This window comes from Sturnus vulgaris, chromosome 14 (genome assembly GCF_052056855.1).
Source record: "Sturnus vulgaris isolate bStuVul1 chromosome 14, bStuVul1.hap1, whole genome shotgun sequence".
Lineage (NCBI taxonomy): Eukaryota > Metazoa > Chordata > Aves > Passeriformes > Sturnidae > Sturnus > Sturnus vulgaris.
Window position 1 is genome coordinate 5,049,338 of NC_142256.1, and position 21,494 is coordinate 5,070,831.

A 21,494-nucleotide genomic window follows, 5' to 3' on the forward strand; every position below is an offset into this window, starting at 1 on the left:
AATCGATCGCCGATATAATCGATCGGCAGTCGCGATCAATCGATCGCCGAGCTAATCGATGGCCAGGCATTAGCAATCGATCGCCGATATAATCGATCGGCAGGCATTAGCAATCGATCGCCGATATAATCGATCGGCAGTCGCGATCAATCGATCGCCGGTATAATCGATCGGCAGTCGCGATCAATCGATCGCCGATATAATCGATCGGCAGTCGCGATCAATCGATCACCGAGCTAATCGATCGGCACTCATAAGCCCTCAGTCACCGATCTGATTTTTTTCCTCCATTTTTCTTGCATTTTTCCCCATTCCTCACTGATTTTTTTTCCCCCATTTTTCACTGTTTTTCCCCCAATTTTCATGGATTTTTTCCCGATTTCCCCCCCCATTTCTCACTGATTTTTCCCCTATTTTTGATGGATTTTCCCCCCATTTCTCACTGATATCTCCCCCCATTTCTCACTGATTTCTCCGCCCATTTCTCCAGGATTTTTTCCCCATTTCTCCATGATTTTTTCCCCATTTTTCCCCATTACTCACTGATATTTCCCCCCATTTTTCAGAGACTTTTTCCCCCATTTCTCACTGATTTTTTCCCCATTTCCCCGAGAAAAACCCCCCGGAATCCCCTAGAAAATCCGCCCGCAATCCACGAGAAAATCCCCCCGGAATACTCGGGAAAATCCCCCCGGAATCCCCGTGAAAATCCGCCCGGAATTCCCCTGGGAAATCCTCCCGGAATCCACGAGAAAATCCCCCCGGAATCCCCGGAAAATGCCCCCGGACTACCCGAGAAAATCCCACCGGAATTTCTCGAGAAAATCCCCCCGTTATCCACGACAAAATCCCCCCGGAAACCCCGAGAAAATCCCCCGGAATTCCCCAGGATAATTCCCCTGGAATCTCCGGGATAATCCGTCCGCTATCCCCGAGAATATCACCCCGGAATACTCGGGAAAATCCCCCCGGAATCCCCTGGAAAATCCCCCCGGAATTCCCCTGGAAAATCCCCCCGGAATCCCCGAGAACATCCCCCCGGAATGCCAGGAGAATCCCCCAGGAATCCCCTGGTAAATCCCCCCGGAATTCCGCCGGAAAATCCCCCCGGATTCCCCGAGAAATTCCCCCCGAAATCTCCGAGAATATCCCCCCGGAATACTCGGGAAAATCCCCCCGGAATCCCCGTGAAAATCCGCCCGGAATTCCCCTGGGAAATCCTCCCGGAATCCACGAGAAAATCCCCACGGAATACTCCGGGAAAATCATCCCGGAATCCCTTGGAAAATCCCCCCGGAATCTCCGAGAAAATCCCCCGGAATTCCCCAGGATAATCCCCCCGGAATCTCCGGGATAATCCGTCCGGAATCCCCGAGAATATCACCCCGGAATACTCGGGAAAATCCCCCCGGAATCCCCGAGAAATTCCACCCGGTATCTCCGGGAAAATCCGCCCGGAATCCCCGGGAAAATGCTTCCGAAATCCCCGAGAAAATCCCCCCGAATCCACGTGAAAATCCCCCAGGAATACTCGGGAAAATCCCCCCGGAATCCCCGAGAAATTCCACCCGGTATCTCCGGGAAAATCCGCCCGGAATCCCCGGGAAAATGCTTCCGAAATCCCCGAGAAAATCCCCCCGAATCCACGTGAAAATCCCCCAGGAATACTCGGGAAAATCCCCCCGGAATCCCCGAGAAAATCCCCCGGAATCCCCGGGAAAATTGCCCCGGAATCCCCGCGAAAATCCCAGGGAATCCCCGGGAAAATCCTTCCGGAATCCCCTGGAAAATCCCCCTGAATTCCCCGAGAAAATCCCCCGGAATCCCCGGGAAAATTGCCCCGGAATCCCCGGGAAAATCCCCGGGAATCCCCGGGAAAATTCCCCCGGAATCCCCGAGAATATCCCCCCGGAATACTCGGGAAAATCCCCCCGGAATTCCCGGGAAAATCCTCCCGAAATCCCCGAGAAAATCCCCCCAGAATCCAAGTGAAAATCCCCCCGGAATACTCGGGAAAATATGCCCGGAATCCCCGAGAAAATCCCCCCGGAATTCCCCGGGAAAATCCCCCGGAATCCCCTGGAAAAATCCCCTGAATTCCCCGAGAAAATCCCACCGGAATCCCACGGGAAAATCCTCCCGGAATCCAAGAGAAAATCCCCCCGGAATCCCCGAGAAAATCCCCCCGGAATCCCAGGGAAAATGCCCCCGGAATCCCCTGGAAAATCTCCGCGGAATCCCCGATAAAATCCCCCTGGAATCCCCAGGATAATCCCCCCCGAATCCGCGAGAAAATATGCCCGGAATCACCTGGAAAATCCCCCCGGAATCCCCTGGAAAATCCCCCCGGCATCCCCGAAAAAATCCCCCCGGAATTCCCGAGAAAATCCCTCGGAATTCCCCGGGAAAAATCAACCCGGAATCCCCGAGAAAATCCCCCGGAATCCCCGGGAAAATCCCCCAGGACAATCCCCGGGATAATCACCCCGGAATCCCCTGGAAAATCCCCTAGGAATCCCCGAGAAAATCCCCCCGCAATTCCCCGGGAAAATCACCCCGGAATCCGATGGAAAATCCCCCCGGAATCCCCGAGAAAATCCCCCCGGAAACCCAGAGAAAATCTCCCCAGAATCCCCATGAAAATCCCTCTGGGATCCCCGAGAAAATCCCCCCAGAATACTCTGGAAAATCCCCCCGGAATTCCCCGAGAAAATCCCCCCGGAATACTCGGGAAAATCCCCCCGGAATCCCGGGGAAAATCCCCCCGGAATCCCCGAGAAAATCCCCCGGAATTCCTCGGGAAAATCCCCCCGGAATCCGCGAGAATATCCCCCAAAAATCCCCATGAAAGCCCCCCCGGAATCCCCAAGAAAATCTTCCCGGAATCCCCTGGAAATTCCCCCACGGAATCCCCGGCAAAATCCCCCCGGAATCCCCGGAAAATGCCCCCCGAATCCCCGGGATACTCACCCCGAGATACCCGGGAAAATCCCCTGGAATTACCAGGGAAAATCCCCCCGCAATGCCAGGGAAAATCCTCCCAGAATCCCCGCGAAAATTCCCCCGGAATCCCCGGGAAAATCCCCCCGGAATCCCAGGGATAATCCCCCCGGAATCCCCGAGAAAATCCCCCCGGAATCGCCTGGAAAATCCCCCAGGAATCCCCGAGGAAATCCCCCCGGAATCCCCGGGAAAATCCCGCAGGAATCCCCGAGGAAATCCCCCCGGAATCCCCGGGATAATCCCCCCGGAATCCCCGGGAAAATCCCCCAAGTATCCCCGAGAAAATCCCCCGGAATCCCCGGGAAAATCCCCCCGGAAGACTCGGGAAAATCCCCCCACAATCCCCGGGTAAATCCACACGGAATCCCGGGAAAATCGCCCCGGAAGACTCGAGAAATTCCTCCAGGAATTCCCTGGGAAAATCCCTCCGGAATCCCCGAGGAAATCGCCCCGGAAACCCCGGGAATATCCACCCGGAATACCCGGGGAAAATCCCCCCGAAATGCCCGGAAAATGCCCACCGGAATGCGCGGGAAAATCCCCGAGAAAATCCCCGGGAAAATCCCCCCGGACTCCCCGAAAAAATCCCTCCGCAATTCCCCGAGAAAATCCTCCCGGAATCCATGAGAAAATCCCCCCCGAATCCCCTGGATAATCCCCACGGAATGCCCTGGAAAATCCCCCCGGAATCCCCGAGACAATATGCCCGGAATAACCGGAAAATGTCCCTCGAATCCCCGAGAAAATTCCCCCGGGAATCCCCGGGAAAATCCCCCGGAATCCCCGGGATAATCCGTCCGGAATCCCGGATAAAATTCCCCTGGAATCCCCTGGAAAATCCCCCAGGAATCCCCGAGAAAATCCCCTCGCAATCCCCGGGAAAATCCAGCCGGAATCCCGGGAAATACCCCCCGGAATCCCCGAGAAAATCCCCCCGGAATCCCCGAGAAAATCCCGCGGAATTCCCCGGTAATATAATCCTGGAATCCCCGAGAAAATCCCCCGGGAATACTCGGGAAAATCCCCTGGGAATCCCCGAGAAAATCCACCCGGTATCTCCGGGAAAATCCGCCCGGAATCCCCGAGAAATCCCCCCGGAATACTCGGGAAATTCCGCCGGAATCCCCTGGAAAGTCCCCCCGCAATCCCCGGGAAAATCCACCCGGAATCCCGGGAAAATCCCCCCGGAATTCCCGAGAAAATCCCCCCGGAATGCCCGGAAAATCCCCCCGTAATACTCTGCAAAATCCCCCCGGTATCCCCTGGATAATCCCCCCGGAATCCCCGATAAAATCCCCCTGGACTCCCCAGGATAATCCCCCGGGAATACGCGAGAAAATCTCCCCGGAATCGCCGAGAATGTCCCCCGGGAATCCCCTGGAAAATCCCCCAGGAATCTCCGAGAAATTCCCCCCGGAATCCCCCGGAAAATCCTCCCGGAATACTCTGCAAAATCCCCCCGGAATCCCCGGGATAGTCCGTCCGGAATCCCCGAGAATATCCCCCAGGAATCCCCTGGAAAATCCCCCCGGAATCCCCGAGAAAATCCCCCGGAATCCCCGGGAAACTCGCCCCGGAATCCCCGGGAAAATCGCCCCGGAAGACCCGAGAAATTCCCCCCGGAATCCCCGGGAAAATCCCGCCATATTCCCCTGGAAAATCCCCCCGGAATCCCAGGAGAATCCGCCAGGAATCCCCTGGAAAATCCCCCCGGATTCCCCGGGAAAATCTCCCGGAATTCCCATGGAAAATACGCCGGAATACTCGGGAAAATCCCCACGGACTCTCCGAGAAAATCCCCCCGGAATCCCCGAGAAAAACCTCCCGGAATCCCCGCGAAAATAGCCCCAGACTCCCCGGCATAATGCCCACGAAATCCCCTGGAAAATCCCCCCGGAATTCCCGGGAAAATCCCCCGGAATTCCCCGAGAAAATCCGCATGGAATCCCCGAGAAAATCCCCCGGAATTCCCCGGGAAAATCCCCCCGGAATCCTCGAGAAAATCCCCTAGAATTCCCCGGGATAATCCCCCCAGCATCTCCTGGAAAATCCCCCCGAATCCCCGAGAAAATCCCCCCGGTATCGCCGAGAAAATCCCCCCCGGAATCCCCGGAATAATCCCCTGGAATTCCCCGGGAAAATCATCCCGGAATCCCCGAGAATATCCCCCCGGTATCGACGAGAAAATCCCCCCGGAATCCCCGGGATAATCCCCCGGAATTCCCCGGGAATATCCCCCCGGAATCCCCGGGAAAATCCCCCGGAATTCCTCGTAAAATCCCCCTGGAATCCCCGGGAAATCCCTCCGGACTTCCCGAAAAAATCCCCCCGGAATACTCGGGAAAATCCCCCCGGAATCCCCGAGAAAATCCCCCGGAATTTCCCGGGAAAATCCCCCCGGAATCCCCGAGAAAATTCTCCCGAAATACTCGGCAAAATCCCCCAGGAATCCACGGAAAATTCCCCGGAATCCAGGAGAAAATACCCCGGAATCCCCATGAAAATCCCCCCGGAATCTCCGAGAAAATCCCCCGGAATCCCCGCGAATATCCCCCCGGACTCCCCGGGAAAATCCCCATGAATTCCCCGGGAAAATAATCTCGGAATCCCCGAGAAAATCTCCCCGGAATCACCGAGATAATGGCCCCGGAATACCCGAGAATATCCCCCGGAATTGCCCGAGAAAATCATCCCGTAATCCCCGAGGAAATCCCCCCGGAACACTCGGGAAAATCCCCCCGGAATTCCTCGTAAAATCACCCCGGATACCCCGGGAAAATCCCTCCGGACTCCCCGAAAAATTCCCCCCGGAATACTCGGGAAAATCCCCCGGAATCCCCGAGAAAATCCACCCGGAAACCCCTGGAAAATCCACCGGAAATTCCCCGGGAAATTCCTCGCTGAAACCCCTGGAAAATCCCCCCGGAATCCCGGAGAAAATCCCCCCGGAATTCCCCGGGATAATCCCCCCGGAATCCCAGTGAAAATCCCCCCGGACTCCCCGAAAAAATCCCCCCGGAATACTCGGGAAAATCCCCCCGGAATACTCCTGAAAATCCTCCCGGAATTCCCGAGAAAATCCCCCGGAATTCCCTGAGAAAATCGCCCCGGAATCCCAGTGAAAATCCCCCCGGAATCCCCGTGAAAATCCCCCCGGAATCCCCGGGAAAATCCCCCAGGAATCCCCTGGAAAATCCCCCAGGTATCCCCGATAAAATCCCCCTGGAATCCCCTGGATAATCCCCATGGAATCCCTTGGAAAATCCCCCAGGAATCCCCGAGAAAATATGCCCGGAATCCCCTGGAAAATCCCCCTGGAATCGCGGGGAAAATCCCCCCGGATTTCCCGGGAAAAATCCCCCCGGAATCCCCGATAAAATCTCCCCGGAATCCCTGAGAAAATCCCCCCGGAATCCGCGAGAAAATATGCCCAGAATCCCCGATAAAATCCCCCCGGAATCCCCGGGAATATCCCCCAGGAATCCCCGATAAAATCCCCCCGGAATCCCCCAGAAATTCCCCCCGGAATCCCCGACAAAATCCCCCCGGAATTCCCGAGAAAATCCCCCCGGAATCCCCGGAAAATCCCCCCGGAATTCCGGTCCATTTCTGTAGGAGAATAGTTTGTAAGGATAGTGCAGAAGGCACTAGTTGCCAACGAGTTACAGCTGTACTGATTAGCAAGGAGTGGAAACAGCCTTGCCTGCCCAGTGAGGCTGGTTGTTATAAAAGCGTGGGTCAGCTGGCTGCCAGTTTCACTAAGCACAGCTCCAGCTGGAGGTGCAGAGCCTGCTGCAGTGTGGGCTGGAGCCTGCTGGCTGTGCTGCGAGGAGGAAGGGACACGTGGCCGTGCAAGGGATGGACAAGGTGAGAGGATGCTGTGTGTGGGACAGACAGGCTCAGGTGGCTGGGGAAGGGACAGGCTGGGGTTTAGCCAGTCGTACAGAGGAGAGGAGGAGTCGGTGCTGTGTGGAGCTGCCTGTGAGAAAAGGAGTCAGAGTTGCCTCAAAGAAATCTGTGGAGAGAAGGCATGAAAAGTGTGTAATGAAAGACTAATGTTGGTGCCTGTCATGTCTGTCTTGATAGAATTGCTACATGTTTTCTCGGAATGCTTGAATTTAGACATAAAATGAAAACTTTATTGTAAGAAAGGAATGCATTTCTCACCAAAGTGGTGTAGGGTGGGGGATCACAACTCACAGATGGCCTGGAAGCGGAACGGCCACAGGGGTTACTGTAACTGGGCCTCCAGTACCAAAGCCCCAGTGGGTTTAAAGGCTAGAGCTGGGCTGGGATTAGCACGGGCTATGCAGCTGGGCTCATGCACAGGTCTGTCAGCACTCCTACCCGAGGACAGTCCCTCACCTAGGGAGAGGTTCTAGGCCTGGAGATGAGGCTGAGTTTGGGAAGGGTGATGAGGACATGGTTAGGGAGGGATGTAAATGCATATCAAAAGACTTAATTTTGAGGGGTGGCAAGCATTAGCTATAAAACAGTAAGTATTTACAGCTAAAGGCTGGAGGTGGGGGCTGTCTGAGGAGGACAGGACTGTTTAAGGCTGAAGTTGGAAGAGAAACCTTGGTGAAGCTTTTGCGTTAGAAACGGCCTCACCTGCCAAATCAGATTTTTGTCTTCAGGATTGCATGAGTGAGGATGCCACAGCCAAGGAAAAGGTTCAGGTTTGGGAGGCAAAGGCGAGTTAGGCAGGGCTGCAGGGCTGGGGCTTGGCTGTTTCCATACTGCTCAGGGCAGCAAAGGGTAGCTGGCTCACTGGGCCTTGGATCTAGAACTCTTTCTGGAACAAGGTGGAGAGCTGAGGTTCATGCAAGGAAGGGGCCAGGAATTCTTTGTCTGACTGGAAAATGCCAGAGGGGCAGTGTGTGACTCGGATAGGATGATATGTTCGTCTGGTGAGAGTCACAAAAGAATATTTTGGTTTACTGATAACTGGGCAGCTCAGAAGTTACTACTTGACTTAGTTGCTGCTCCCATCTGTTGCACACATAAACAGAGCAAAGCAGATGAATTCTCTCGGAGCCTGAGGTCTTTGACTGGCCCTCCAAAAATGCTGCCCGCTAAAAAACAGACGTGGGGGAGGAAAGTTGTCAGATACAATAGAGCAAGAAAAGGACACGGGCTTCAAAGTGCCCTCCAGCAGACCATGGAAGTGACGTGTCTGGAAGTGAAACCAGCAGTCTGCTTCCCCAGCCTCCTGGAAGCCTCTAACAGCTACACAGGCAGTGAGGGGAGAGAACAATTCAACCTAAAAATAATTTTCAGTAGCGTTCTGCACTGCTGTTAAAAACACTGCAACCAGGGAATGTGGTGTGGTGATAACTATTAGGCCTGTAAGTCTGGTAACTGGGGCTTTTAGCTCAAACATCTCGGTATGGTTACTTTGAGCCTTGTAAAAGCTGCATTAAGTCCAATTTCTTGGGTAGTTCTACTAGCTCTAGCCTTGCTTTTCATCCCCTCAGTAACAAAGCAACTCCCTCTCGAGAATGTTATTTACTTTCCATATTATGTGCCTACCAATTTCTGGAATTGCAAATGTCTTTGGACACATGCGTAAATTGAAGTTTCAAGAAAGCTGTCAAGCTAAAACAAAGGCTTGCCATAATGCAGAAGAAAATGTTTTATGGAAGAACTGAGAGGTCCCTACCTGGGCATAGAATTTGCTATACTAAGGTGTGTTCCAAACGGATCTGCCATCTAAACAAGCAGAAAAATAGTTGGAATGTAGTGAGTTCAATTTAACTATTGCTAGAAATAGGAATTATTAGCAGAGCTTGGAGCATGATATCACTAGCAGCAGTAAGACGCTTTTAGCTTGCTTCTCATAAATTACTTGTAAAAAGCATTTGTACCTAGTGTGTAGCAATTGATATTTCCCCATTTTCTTCCCCCCCGCCCCCCAGTCTCAGGTACTCCTTTTATTTTACCCTTTTCTGTCTTGTAACATCACCTTCCTTTATTTTATTCTATCTTCTGTTCTCAGAACATCGCAGCATCCTCTGTCAATGTGAAAGCATTTGTTCATCCTGTCTTGGAATGGCTGTCAATGTTGCCCTCTTCTGGATCACTTTTTTTTTTTTTTTTTTTTAACAAGATGTTGCTAAATGTCAGGAAAATTAATCCACAAACACCAGCGGTTTATGTCCAAAAAGGAAACAGAGGAGTCCTTTTTGCTTTATTCGAATAAAGGGAGAGGCCATGGGACATTCCCCTGGGATCTCTCAAATTTTTGGAGGACGCAGCCTCCTTTTTATCCTATTTTCCCGGCCGCATTTCCCTCTCTCTTTTCCCATTGGCTGAGGTACTTGAGAGGCACAGACTTCCCGGAACGCCTGATACCTGAAATTCCCCTCTAATGTATAACCCTCCCTTTTAATTTTTAATTCTTATAGAATTCATAGTTTCCCCCCGTTGCTTCTTTCATCTTTCGATATCCAATTTCATTTATCAGCAGCCCTGCAGTTTGTTTGTAAAGGCAAATATCTCTTTCCATTCATCAATCAGTGGAATCCATCCCATTGTTTCTTTTATCTCTCAGTGCTAGCCTTATCTACAGGCTGATCCACAGCTCATTTGTAAAGACAAATTCAACATTCCTCTCAGCTAATAAATGAGAAGTTAGCTGAAAAAAGTAAAAACTGGATTTTTTTTCTGGTGTGTGTCGGACAATACAGTGGAGAGAATTTGCGGGAGGATGATCGAGGATATCCTATTATAATATCGTTCTCGGACATTTTACTATTTTAGATCATCAGTTGTATTCTGAAAGAAATCTATTTTAATGATATGTGTACGTTTGCACGAAGTTATAGTTAAATATAGCTTGCGGCTGGGCTCTTTAATGAATAGGGGTATTTTTGGTTTTAATTCAATATTTCATGCTTGTGGTGTGTAGTGTGCTGATTTATTTTTTAATGTTATTTACTACGTGCGCTTTTGTTTTTGAGTGAAGGTAACTTTCTGGATGGTTTTGTATTTGACGCAGATTGAATTGAAGTAGGTTTTTAAAACTGATTTTTCATATGTACGATGGGGAGTTTAGTAGGGGCAGCTCTGATGGTGGGGGCTTGGTTGTTAATTTTATCAGACGGCTTTTGTTAGATACAGCTTTTAATTCTGGAAAGTTTTTTTTTCTAATGTCGTGCTTTGAAGGTGGTTTTCGAGGATGTATGGTATAGCTTTATTTTGTTTGTAGATGGTGTATGATAAGGGCTATGGTCTATTTATCTAATGCCATGTTTTTTCATTCAGGTGTTGATAAGGGAGTTCTTGAATGGCGTTTTGTGTTGTTTTTGTTTTTGGTGGGGCGTTGTTTTTAAAGGATACCTTGATAAGGTTTGCCGATGGCGTTCTAGCCTGTAACATAAGGCATAGGGTAGTTTTTGAATTATTTTGTGGTGGCTTTGATTCTTGCCAGTATGTAGTGTTTGTTTGAGGTAATGCTGTGTAGCTAATTTCTGTTTTCTTATTAATATTAGAATTGGAGTGTTGTAGTATATGGGCTGTTATTATATCATAGGGGTTCTATTTATTTGGTTTGATTGTTTTCTAGTTATGGATAATTTTTCTCAAAAAACCATTTTCAGAATTTCAGGCGTGACACAAAAGAACACTCAGATTGCTGGAAGGGAAACGTGTGCCCAGATTGTCTCGAAGCAGTGCTGCTGTCGGTTCTCGTTCAGTTGTGTCTTCTGAAAATGAGACTGTTGTATTCATTGCGCTGTGCTAAACACTTGTCATTCTCCCAATGCCAGGAAACAGATGAAGCTTGAAGAAAGAGGAAGGAATTTGGAAGCGTACAAACAAGCTGAGAAGAGGTTCAGAGATCAGGGTGCTCACTGGCAGCAGGGGCTGGGGTTAGGGCTGAGCAGGAGCAAAGCCGGAGCACATCAACCTCACCTCGTGTTTTCTCGGGGGCTTTATGGCCCTGGCAAGAGAGAGATGTTCACTGATGAGTCCCAGGCCGAGCCGTGAGCACAGCATGTTGTGTTGGAGCTGGGGGTTTTTTTTGAGACGTTCAGCAGCCACACTCTCTAGTCAAGAGTCCTGAGGTTTGTTGCTGCTCCACTTTCATCCTCATATCCAGCTTCCAGCCCTTTTCTTCTCTCTGTCCAGTGTGTCTTTTGTGTTCCTTTCTTGTCCTGTGTGCTCCCCATCCCATTCCCGTTCCCTACGGAGGGGGAGGGTGTGGAGACTGGGGGCTCCGACGTGGTTTGGGGCACCCCAAGGTCCCTGGGAAAGGGAGCCGGGCTGCGCTGGAGGAGCAGGTGAGTCGGGCATGGGGGGGGGGTCATGCTGGGTGCCAGAACATTGAGAGGGAGGGGTGGGTGTAGAATGCATGAAAAACAGAACCATAAAAAATACCTAAATCTAGTCTAAAAGGAATGTTTAAATGCTTTTTATTTGGGTAGAGGCACGGTTTTTATAGCTAATATAAAAATAAAATATAAAAAATAGAAATAGATTGGTATACATGTAAAATATAATGAAATATAAGTAGCAAATATCTATGAAAAATCTAGTGTATAACAGAAATAATGCAAATATAAGAATATGTATAAATATAAAATAGAGCTATGAGAATGGTAATAAGAATGGGGTAAAACATCAGTGAGAAATGGAAAAAAACCACATGAAAAATGGTGGGAAAATCAGTGAGAAATGGAGAAAAATCAGTGAAAAACGGGGGGGGAATCTTTGAAAAATGGGGAAAAAAATCAGTGAGAAATGGGGGAAAAAAAAATCCATGAAAAATGGGGGAATAAATCAGTGAGAAACGGGGGAAAAGTGGGGGAAAAAATCAGTGAGAAATGGGGGAAAAATCAGTGAGAAATGGGGGAAAAAATCAGTGAGAAATGGGGGAAACATCATGGTGAAATGGGGAATAAAAATCTTTGATAAATTGGGGAAACAAATCATTGAGAAATGGGGGGAAAAAATCAGTGAGAAATGGGGAAAATATGGGAAAAAATCCACGAAAATTGCGGGAAAAAATGCATGAAAAATTGGGGAAAAATCAGTAAGAAATGGGGGAAAAAATCCATGAAAAATGGCGGGAAAAATCAGATCGGCGATCGATAGCTAATGCGTGCCTATGGATTAGATCGGCGATCGATTGATCGCGCCTGCCGATCGATTATATCGGCGTTCGATTGCTAATGCCTGCTGATCGATTATATCGGCGATCGATTGATCGCGCCTGCCGATCGATTAGATCGGCGATCGATTGATCGCGCCTGCCGATCGATTAGATCGGCGATCGATTGCTAAAGCCTGCCGATCGATTAGATCGGCGATCGATTGCTAAAGCCTGCCGATCGATTAGATCGGCGATCGATTGCCAATGCCTGCCGATCGATTAGCTCGGCGATCGATTGCCAATGCCTGCCGATCGATTAGATCGGCGGTCGATTGCCAATGCCTGCCGATCGATTGCTAATGCACGCTATTTGCACACTCCTTGCACACCCTTTGCACTCATACAGAGGCAGGAGGTTTGTCAGTTCTGGTCGGGGTTTTTTGGGGCGTTCATTCAGGGGGATTTCCTCAAGGATTGGGACACTCCTTGATTCCATCCCTTGCCTGTCTCCCAAGCGCCACCCTGTGGGCAGAGCGCGGTACTGCGCGCCTGCCTCTCCCAAGATGGCGGCTCGGGTGTCGCTCCCCGACCTTCTAACTCTGGCTGCAAAAGGAGGGTGGCACAGCAAGGAGCCCGCTCGCTCTAGTGGGATGCCTGCGCACGACGCCGACACCGATCCCACGGGTGCGATTTTCGGCGGCGTTTCCAATCGTGCGGACATCTCCTTCAGCCCGCTTCGGCCCGGGGAAGAGGGGCGGGGCCGCCAGCGATGGTCCCGGCGCAGCCCGGGCAGGCTCGGGGCGGAGCCGGGGCTTGGCGAGGCGGGGCACGGAGGTCCCGGGGACGGGACCGGGCGGGGCCGGGGCGGTGCTTTAGGGGCGGTCCCCAGTGGTCCCAGGCGGCACCGGGGGCGGGGCCGGGTGATCCCGGAGCGGTACCGAGCTGTGCTGGGGACGGTGCTGCAGGGGCGGTGCCGGGCCCGCCTCAGGGTGATTGAATGCCCAGAAATCGCCTCCTCTGCCCCGTGCTCACACTGAGCTGCGGGCTGCAGCGTGCTGTCGGAGCTCCGCACACAGCACGGATTTGGGCTTCCCCTCCTCTCAAACCCTCTCCCCCTTCTTCCTCCTCCTCATCTTCCTCTTTTTCCTCTCCCTCCGCCTCGCCCCCCTCCCCGGGCCCCTGACTCCCCCCGGGATCCCCTCCTCCGGAGGCGGCCCTTCCGAACCGACCCCCCCTCCAAGCCCCGGAGCCCGAGACCATTAAGGTAAGCTTTGGAATTGAAATATCAGGATATTCACTCTATCCCACTGGCCTGAAATTTCAGGATTGTACGATTTTTTCTTGAAGCAGTTACCTTTGCTGCAGGATTGTGTGGTCACCAGTCTCCTTTCCTGTGACTCTTGTTGAAATTTGCTGTCAGATAACCGGCTAGTAACGAAATATTTGACAGAAATCAATGCTGTGAACGGACTTCACTGCAGCAGTTGATGAAAGAGCAAAGAAAATGTCTGTCGTGTTTACGCACCCCCCCGAGGCTGAATGAATTCTGATACTGTAATAAATCAGTGCAGTTGGTGCCTGCAAAGGTCTTGACATTGATCAAGAAGATATTGCTTTGGATTTTTACTTTTTATCAGCGTTTCTTTAATCTGTACTTCAGCACTCTAGCCTTTCATAAGTCTTCTCCGGTTTCCTCTGGCCCTGCAGAGTAGTCCTCTCTGTTATTGTCTGATACCAGCTTTGATGCAAGGAGGACTTTTTGTCTTGAAAATTAGCATCCCCCTCTGCATATTTAAATTAGTTATTTGACTTTTGAGAAAAAGCTGGCCAGCTCGAAGTCCACCAGACACCAGAGGCTGCTGTTTTTAGCACCTTATTCAAAGAGGACATCCTTTAGTTACCTAAGTAGGGGTAGAGATTTACCCCTAGGAATAAGGAATAAATGCAACCAGACTGTCCTGCCAAGAAAAAATCCAGTTACAGTGACTGAATTAGGGTTTAGTGGCCCTTGATCCTTGCAAGGGATTAAAGGCAGGTTCACTTGGTCTCCTAGCAATGAATGTCTCAACCGAAAGCTGCTCAAAATGTGCCGTTTTTCTGATGGTTTTGGATTCTTTTGCCAGGTGGGAACATGGACTGCTTGACTTGTTCCTCTGTCCACTTTCCACTTCAGTCCTTTGCATTTTCTCTGAAGGGAAAGCAGGAACAGGGAAGTTGGGGCAGTTCCGTCAGCAGAAAGGCTGCTAAGAATAGATGGTAAGGACTTACTTTTCTGCACAGTGCCATGTAACTGAAGGCTCGTTTTTGGATTTCACATTCTGTTCCTGCCTGGTTTTGTGAGAGCTGCAGGTGCATTTCTGTTTCCAGACCCTGCCAAAAATAGTCGCTTATATTATAATGAATCCTTTTTCCTTCATGTTTTCTTGCTTTAAAAGAATTACCCTGTCAGATTGATGTGAGCAGCAGTTATTTTTAGATCTGCTGGTGTTGTACACGGAGTAACTGTAGAACAAATGAGTTGTGATGGCTTCCTTGTATTTGATGTGTGGAGAGGAGCAAAGGCACAGATTCATCCTGTGTAATTGCAGTCGTCCAACGTAGGTGCCAGGGTCGGGAAGCTGGGCAAGGTTTCCTCTCTTGCTGGGCCTTAGGGGGAGGGAGCTGAACCCTGGTGTCACTCGGATTCCTTCCTCTTCTCCCTCCTCCTTTCTTGCTTGTAGAGCTGGAGCTCGGGGTCACCGAGTTTGGGTGCTCGCAGTCAGGGCCTGAATTTGGAGAGCAGGAAAGCGGGGGGAAGTTTCTAGGCACGTCAAAGCCTGTCTCTAGGGTGTGGGACTTGTTGGTCTTCCTCACCACCCCCAGCAACTTGCACTTCTCTCTGGACCTTGCTGTGGTCACAGCCCACTGCTCATTTATGTGACTGTTCATCCCTCTGCCTGATTGCTTTAAGTACAAGTAGCCTGATTCAGGTTTAATTTAGCAATGATTTTCCTCTGTTTCATCGGTAGTTTTCTAAAACTCCCCTACAGGCTATTTTGAAGGTGCTTTTTTCTTTTTTTTTTAACTGCCTGTGATGATAGAAAGCTGTACGGCCCTCTGAAAGCAGTATAACCTGCTTTCCAGAAATTACAGAAGTAGGATTTTTATTGTCCACTATGCAGCTGAAGTCCCCCTAGTGAGCCTCTTGAACTGAGGGTGAGGAGAGCGGCAGATACGACTCCTCATCAACCTGCTCTTCTTTTCGTTCCTAAAAGAAGGAAGCATGAAGGTAACTATAGAAAAAGATCTGCATCCCTCGGGGTTTTGTATTTTAGGTGTTTTGAGGTTTATTTACACACCTTCTCCTTTGTTTCCTGGACAGGTTTTACGTGACAGTGGAGCGTTTGAGTACACGTGGAAGGAGCTTTCAATTCGGCTGGAGCACTTGGATAATACAAAAGAAGACCAAAAGGAAGCAGTGATTCAGTTTTTGGAAAAGGTAACGGTGTTCAAATCAGCTGGATAAAAAAATGCAAAGAATAGTGTTAGTGGAAACTGGAGGTCTTGTTGCTATTGTTGAGAAACCTGTCAAAGACCAGCGAATGAATTCTGAGAAAAGCCTTGTTTGGGATTCTTTATACGGAGGTGGCATCCTTCTTGTGTTCAGTGGGAGGGCAGCCAAATGATTTGTAGGAAAATGAAATCCAAAAAGATCAGCTGTTATTACAGCATTGTTGGTGTAAGGGTAGAGTGGTGTAGGTGTGGGTAGCTTTGATCTCCTCTTTAGGTGCCGACATTATCAGAGCTCAGTAGATGGTGGTCCTTGACAAGGAAAGGTGACACTTGCTGTTTACTCTTCAGGATGTTGAATGCCCAGTGCTTTGCCTCCACTGTGGTCTGCCCAGGTACTCGGTGTGTGGTCGCAATCTAGGTGCCAAGTTGTGGTGGGTTTTTGTTTTTCCATCAGTGTGGCCTGTAGAGCAGGAACTGTAGACAGAATCCTGCAGAAGTGCTATGGAAGTTGTCCTCATAAAAGCTGCCCAGCTTTCAGCACGTGGTCGTTCTCAGTACCGTGTGGTTCCCCTGCACTTGCCAGCCAGCAGGTGCACTTACCTTTCTCCCCACCTTTGCTGACAGATCCTGCTGAAGCTGGTGGCCAACCCCTGTCCCTACACTGACAAGGCAGCAGACCTGGTTCAGGCAGCCAGCACGCTCCAGGTGGCTCTGTTTAAACAGGACTCTGATAACATCAGCATCCCCGTCTCTCACATTGATGGTATGTGGTAACCTGTCAACATCCCAACTCCATGACTTGGGGATACACTTTCTAGCCCTAATCAGCAAACTGGGGATGGATAACTCTGGCAATCCTGTTAAGTAAGGGCCCTCCAGGATTCAGCTCTCCACGTGTTCTTGGTATCAGAAGTCGAAGTGGAATTGCCAAGTTGCCGCTTTACCTCTGAAAGTAATTTCTGCCGTGGTTGTGCCACTTGAACGGTATTTGAAATCTCTCTTCATGCTCTTGCAGCAGCGTTTTTGAACTCAAATGGAAATCTAGCCCTTCTGCCTGGGACTGTTGACAGAGTCATGGAATCCCAGAGTGGTTTGGCCGGCAAGGCTCCTTAAATCTCATCCAGTTCCAGCCCTGCCATGAACAGGGACACCTTTCAGTAGCCCGGGCTGCTCCAAGCCCCAGTGTCCAGCCTGGCTTTGGACACATCCAGGGATCCAGGAGCAGCCACAGCTGCTCCGTGCTGGACAGCAGCATTGAAAGGCAGAGTGAAGGTTCAGCTGTAATTTAGGGGTTGCACTTAACGTTGTATTGTGTGACAAATGTGGCTTTCATACTTTTTTTAAAATTTTTTTTTTATTAAAAAGAATTAAAAAGATGCCTTGTATTTCTGGAGTGTTGCATTCTACCTCTGTTGTTTTTCCTGTTAGTCTGGATTCTTGCTTTGATGTTTTTCTTCACTTATTAGATGTCCTGGATATGGTGGATGTCCTGATCGAGGACAGTGATGGCTTTGATGAAGAAGTTGGGTTCTCTTTAAATGAAGACGTGATCATTTCCCTTCAGTGCTGTTGTCCCTGCTGCATTAGAAGCCAGGAATGAACAAGTCCACGTGGGCCTGGATGCTGATCCCTCTTGCTGGTCCATGACAGCATGTGACAGGTGAGATTTCCAGGTGTCTGATTTAGCAGGAAACTGGTTTGTTCCTTCTTGTGAGGAGGCTCATTGGCTTTGCATGGGCAAAGCCACTCCACGTTTTCCATCTAGGAACAGAGTTGGGGAGCTGTTTGAAAACAGAGTCCCAGAGGTAAACAGCTTGGCTCGGTATTTCTGTGTGGAAATAGAAGAATATCTGTGTCTTCTGATTTTTCTCTCGTCTTTCTTCCACAGGTGTTTTTGTATTCCTGACTTGGGTTTCCATCGGGGACACGTGGCTTGGAGCTCAGGAGCCGGATCTGTTCCTTGCCCACGGCAGATTGGTCTGCACTAGTGCAGGTGACGAATTACAGGATGGCTTGGGAACTCGGAAACAAGGAGAAGCAAGTCTTATGTGTCTTTGCAAAAAGTTTTGGCTACCACAGGGCATTAATTCAGGGAGTTAAGACTTCATCTTTAACGTTCTGTGCTCTGCCAGCATCACTGCGAGCCCTGAAAGCCTCCTGAGCTGTTCTCATACAGACCTATCTTGTTTGGTCAAAAAAAAATCTTAGTTTAGTTTCGTCCAAGAAATGTTACTACTCTGTGCGAGCTCATGGGGAAGCTTTTATTTGGCATCTCTCAGTGGGACATTGAAAGTCCAACTTCCCATTTCTTGCACAGTCTGAGAGGCAGTATTACTTTCTATCATTTTTATCACAGGCATTTTAAACTTTTTGAGGAACCGGCAGGACTGTTTGTGCGGAGGCGTGCGGTTCACAGCCATCCTCTGTCCAACGTAGGATGGGAAAAAAAGGCTGGAGAGCTTCCTACAAGGGGCTGTAAGTGCAAATGACCAGGAGCCCGGGGTTTAGTCATGATGATTTAGTATTTCTTTAAAGACTCTGATTGATTTCATGATGCCAAAACCAGTATGAATAGAAGACTGAAGTCAGGAATCACGATGGTCTCCTTGGGTTTAAAAAGCTTTAATGGTGTTTCAAGACATTTGTATGAGACCTGGTTTGTTTTTTCTTACCCTTTTATTCAATCAAAAAAAAAAAAAGCCTTGATCCATCACTGCTGCTGTGATGTGTGACAAATGCCTGTCCTCCCTCCACGTGGAACAGGTGAGAGGTGGAACTGAAGCCCAAAGAGTTTTCTGCCCACTGATAACATGTGAGTCATATTGGGAATTCTCTGCAGAATGGCAACAGTTGTTCTTGAATTTGGCCATGAGGGGAGTGGAACATGGCAGCCCGGGTCTGAGAAGGTGCAGTGCCAGAAGGAGAAGCTTTGAAATGTAAATCAGGATTGATTCAGGTGACTCGCGACCGCGTGCTGTGCCCAGGTCCCTGGTAGAAATACTGTGCAGGGAAAAGCCAGAGCTGCCTGTGCTATGAGCTGAATTTTTTATTGGGGGGGGGGGGGGGGGGGGGTGAAATAAGAATGAGGTGCAAATGAGGGAATTGCTTGTGTGTGTGAATATTCTTGTCCTAAAGGAGCGCTGCCCGGTGCTCCTCCCTTCCTGTGCCCCTCTCCTGGTGAGCCTCTGTCCTGCTGGCCGTGCCTCTCTGTCTCCGTGCCTGTGCTGCTCCTTGCCCGTCTTTGCCCGCCCCGCACGGGCTGTGCTCGCTTCCTCTCTGGCTCCTGGGTTCCCTCTTTGTCATGGTACCCCTCAGTCCTTGCTGTGTGTTTGGCACTCTCTGTCTTTTCTCCGTCCTTCTCTGTGCCTCTGTGGTGCTCCCTGTGCCGTTGTTTCCCGTGGGATCCTTGTGTCCCGGTCACTGTCTGTCCTAGGGTGATGTTATGGTGTTTCTATCTCCAATCATGTGTCCTGATTATGTTTGGTATTATGTCCTGTGCTTCCAAGGACTGACTCTGAGAGTGAAGCTTTGTTTTGTCTTGTTATCAGCCGGCTCACCTCCCCCATGGTCTATGTTTAGGAGAGGTTTTAGCTCGGTTTGCTTGCTTGCTTGCTTGCCTGCTTGCTTGCCTGCTTGCTCGCTTCTGCCTCTTTTTCTTTCCTTCGCTTTGCCCTTGCTTTTTTCTTATTAGTTAGTTCAGCTAGGCAGTCCAACTTTTTCCCTGGACTGTTTTCTCTTCCACCCCGTCCCCTCCCTCTCCTGGATACCATCTGAACCTGTTCCGGACGGGGACCTGGGAAACCCCAAGAAACACCGGGAGTCTACACTCTGTCACCTGCAGCAGCCATTCCCAAGCGCCAGAGACTGATAACTGGGCGACCACTCGCCAGAGAGACTGAACTCGTCATCCCTTCAGAACGGTGAAAGAGTTTTTTGTCAGCTGGTGTTGTCTTTTTTCCCTGTGCTGGGGAGTGTCTTGCTTGTTAAATAAAGAGGTTTTTTTCTCCCACTCTTCTCCGAGGAAATTCTTCCCGAACCCGGTGGGGTGGGGGGGAGGAGTCGTGGGGTTTGCTGTCTGGGGGCTCCTTCTGGAGGTTTTCCCCCAAATTTGCCCAAAACCAGGACACTGTCCCTGTTCATTTTTAATCCCTCCCTCTTGTGCTGCCCATCCAGCATGCCAGGGGTTTCTTTTCGTTTTTTGGTTATTTTTCGTTTTCATTTTTCTTCTTCTTTTTTTTTTTTTTAGGGGGGGTTCCATTTCATCGTGCACCTTGATGTTAATTTTCTTCCCTTGTCTTCTCTGCTGCCCCTCCTCCTTTCTGCCCCTTGTCCCCTGTGTCTGCAGGGCTGGGGAGGAACTTCAGCCCTTGTGGGGGTTGCCCTCCCTTTTCTGGTGTCAGCAGAGTCACTTTCTGTGGGATGGACACATGGGAGGGGTTGCAGTCAAGTGCCCTGCTGCTGTCCAGGGCAGTTGGAGTCGTTCTGTGCCTTCTTTGGGGTGAGGAAAAAAGGCTGAGGGGGGCTCCGACGTGGTTTGGGGCACCCCAAGGTCCCTGGGAGAGGGAGCCGGGCTGCGCTGGAGGAGCAGGTGAGTCGGGCATGGGGGGGGGGTCATGGTGGGTGCCAGAACATTGAGAGGGAGGGGTGGGTGTAGAATGCATGAAAAACAGAACCTTAAAAAACAGCTAAATATAGTCTAAAAGGAATGTTTTATTGGTTTGTGTTTGGATAGAGGTAGGGTTTTTTTATAGATACTGTAAATAGAAAAGATAAAGAATAAAAATATAGAAGCAAATATAAGAAACCAATATATAAATATATTACATTACATTATATTCTGTTATGAAAATAGAAATATATAAATATTTAGACTTTAAAAGGAATGTTTTATTGTTTTTTATTTGGTTAGAGGAGGGTTTTTAATAAATAATATAAATAATATAGGCAAAAATATACAAATATGCAAAAATAGATACTGACATAAAATTATTATAACTATATATGCATATATATATGTAAGTATAAATATATAGAAATAAATATAAATATAAAATACATGTGTTATGAATGATGTTCTATTTTTCCCAATTTATCAAGCAACAAGATTAAATTTAATAGTAAGTTTTTAATAGTAACAAAATGAATACAATCAAAGTATTGGAGATGACAATTAAAGTATTGGAGATGAAACAATCAAAGTGTATATATTTAAGAATATACAAATTTTGGCAGTAAGTAATTTAGTATAATTGAGGTTCATATAAAGCATAAGCAAAACCGACCGGGGAGGGGCCCCCCTCCGACCGGGGATACGGGGAGTGGCTCCCATTCCTCACGTATCAAAGCATTCGGGCTAACAATCCCACTTATATACTATAGGCTACAAAAGTTTCTAGAAAGCTCCTCCTAGTTTCTATTCCTGAGATCTACGTAACTATACTGCACGGCGCATGCTCTACTAATGGGTTAGGGGGTCTCTTATCTTTTTAAGGGTCTTATTTCCGGTGAAGGCCCATCATCATCATCAGTGACCGAGGTGTGACCTGCAGGTAGCGCAGGCGCCCTGTGTGACTGAGCAGATGTTTTCCATAACATGACTTTAATTAAGTCCCATGCTTGGGATCATTCCATTTTTGACAGCTTCAAGGTTGAAGCTGTATTTCTAGATGCCGCTTATCAGACCTTCGTCCTTTGACTATTCTTATCTGACTTTCTTCTAACCTCCTTCTTTGACTCCCAACCTCTGTAAGATGTCTTTTATCCTGTCTCACCCATCTCCCCCTTCTCACTCTGTAACAATTGTCTTCTATTGATCTAAATACAATTTTGTAAATATAGTTACAACTTAATTAGCACGAATCACATTTATCACACAGGTATGTAGTATGTAATATAAATAATTTAT

The 21,494-nt window shown here is 49.2% G+C and overlaps 1 protein-coding gene across 4 annotated transcripts; it reads left to right on the forward strand.

Moving 5' to 3' along the window:
• Positions 1-13,085: 13,085 nt before the first annotated feature.
• LOC148222104 (nucleolar pre-ribosomal-associated protein 1-like) lies at positions 13,086-18,525 on the forward strand. 4 transcript variants are annotated; one of them, XM_088173391.1, is made up of 6 exons: positions 13,221-13,361; positions 15,259-15,365; positions 15,459-15,575; positions 16,214-16,352; positions 17,056-17,249; positions 17,478-18,525. In XM_088173391.1, the coding sequence occupies exons 2-5, from the start codon at positions 15,360-15,362 to the stop codon at positions 17,187-17,189; spliced, it is 396 nt and encodes a 131-aa protein (XP_088029517.1). In that variant the 5' UTR covers positions 13,221-13,361; positions 15,259-15,359; the 3' UTR covers positions 17,190-17,249; positions 17,478-18,525. The 4 variants fall into 4 exon arrangements, 3 of the variants coding, with proteins under 3 accessions (XP_088029517.1, XP_088029516.1, XP_088029515.1); XR_015806872.1 differs by lacking the exon at positions 15,259-15,365 and having other exon boundaries at positions 13,086-13,361; XM_088173390.1 differs by lacking the exon at positions 13,221-13,361 and having other exon boundaries at positions 15,202-15,365.
• Positions 18,526-21,494: the final 2,969 nt, after the last annotated feature.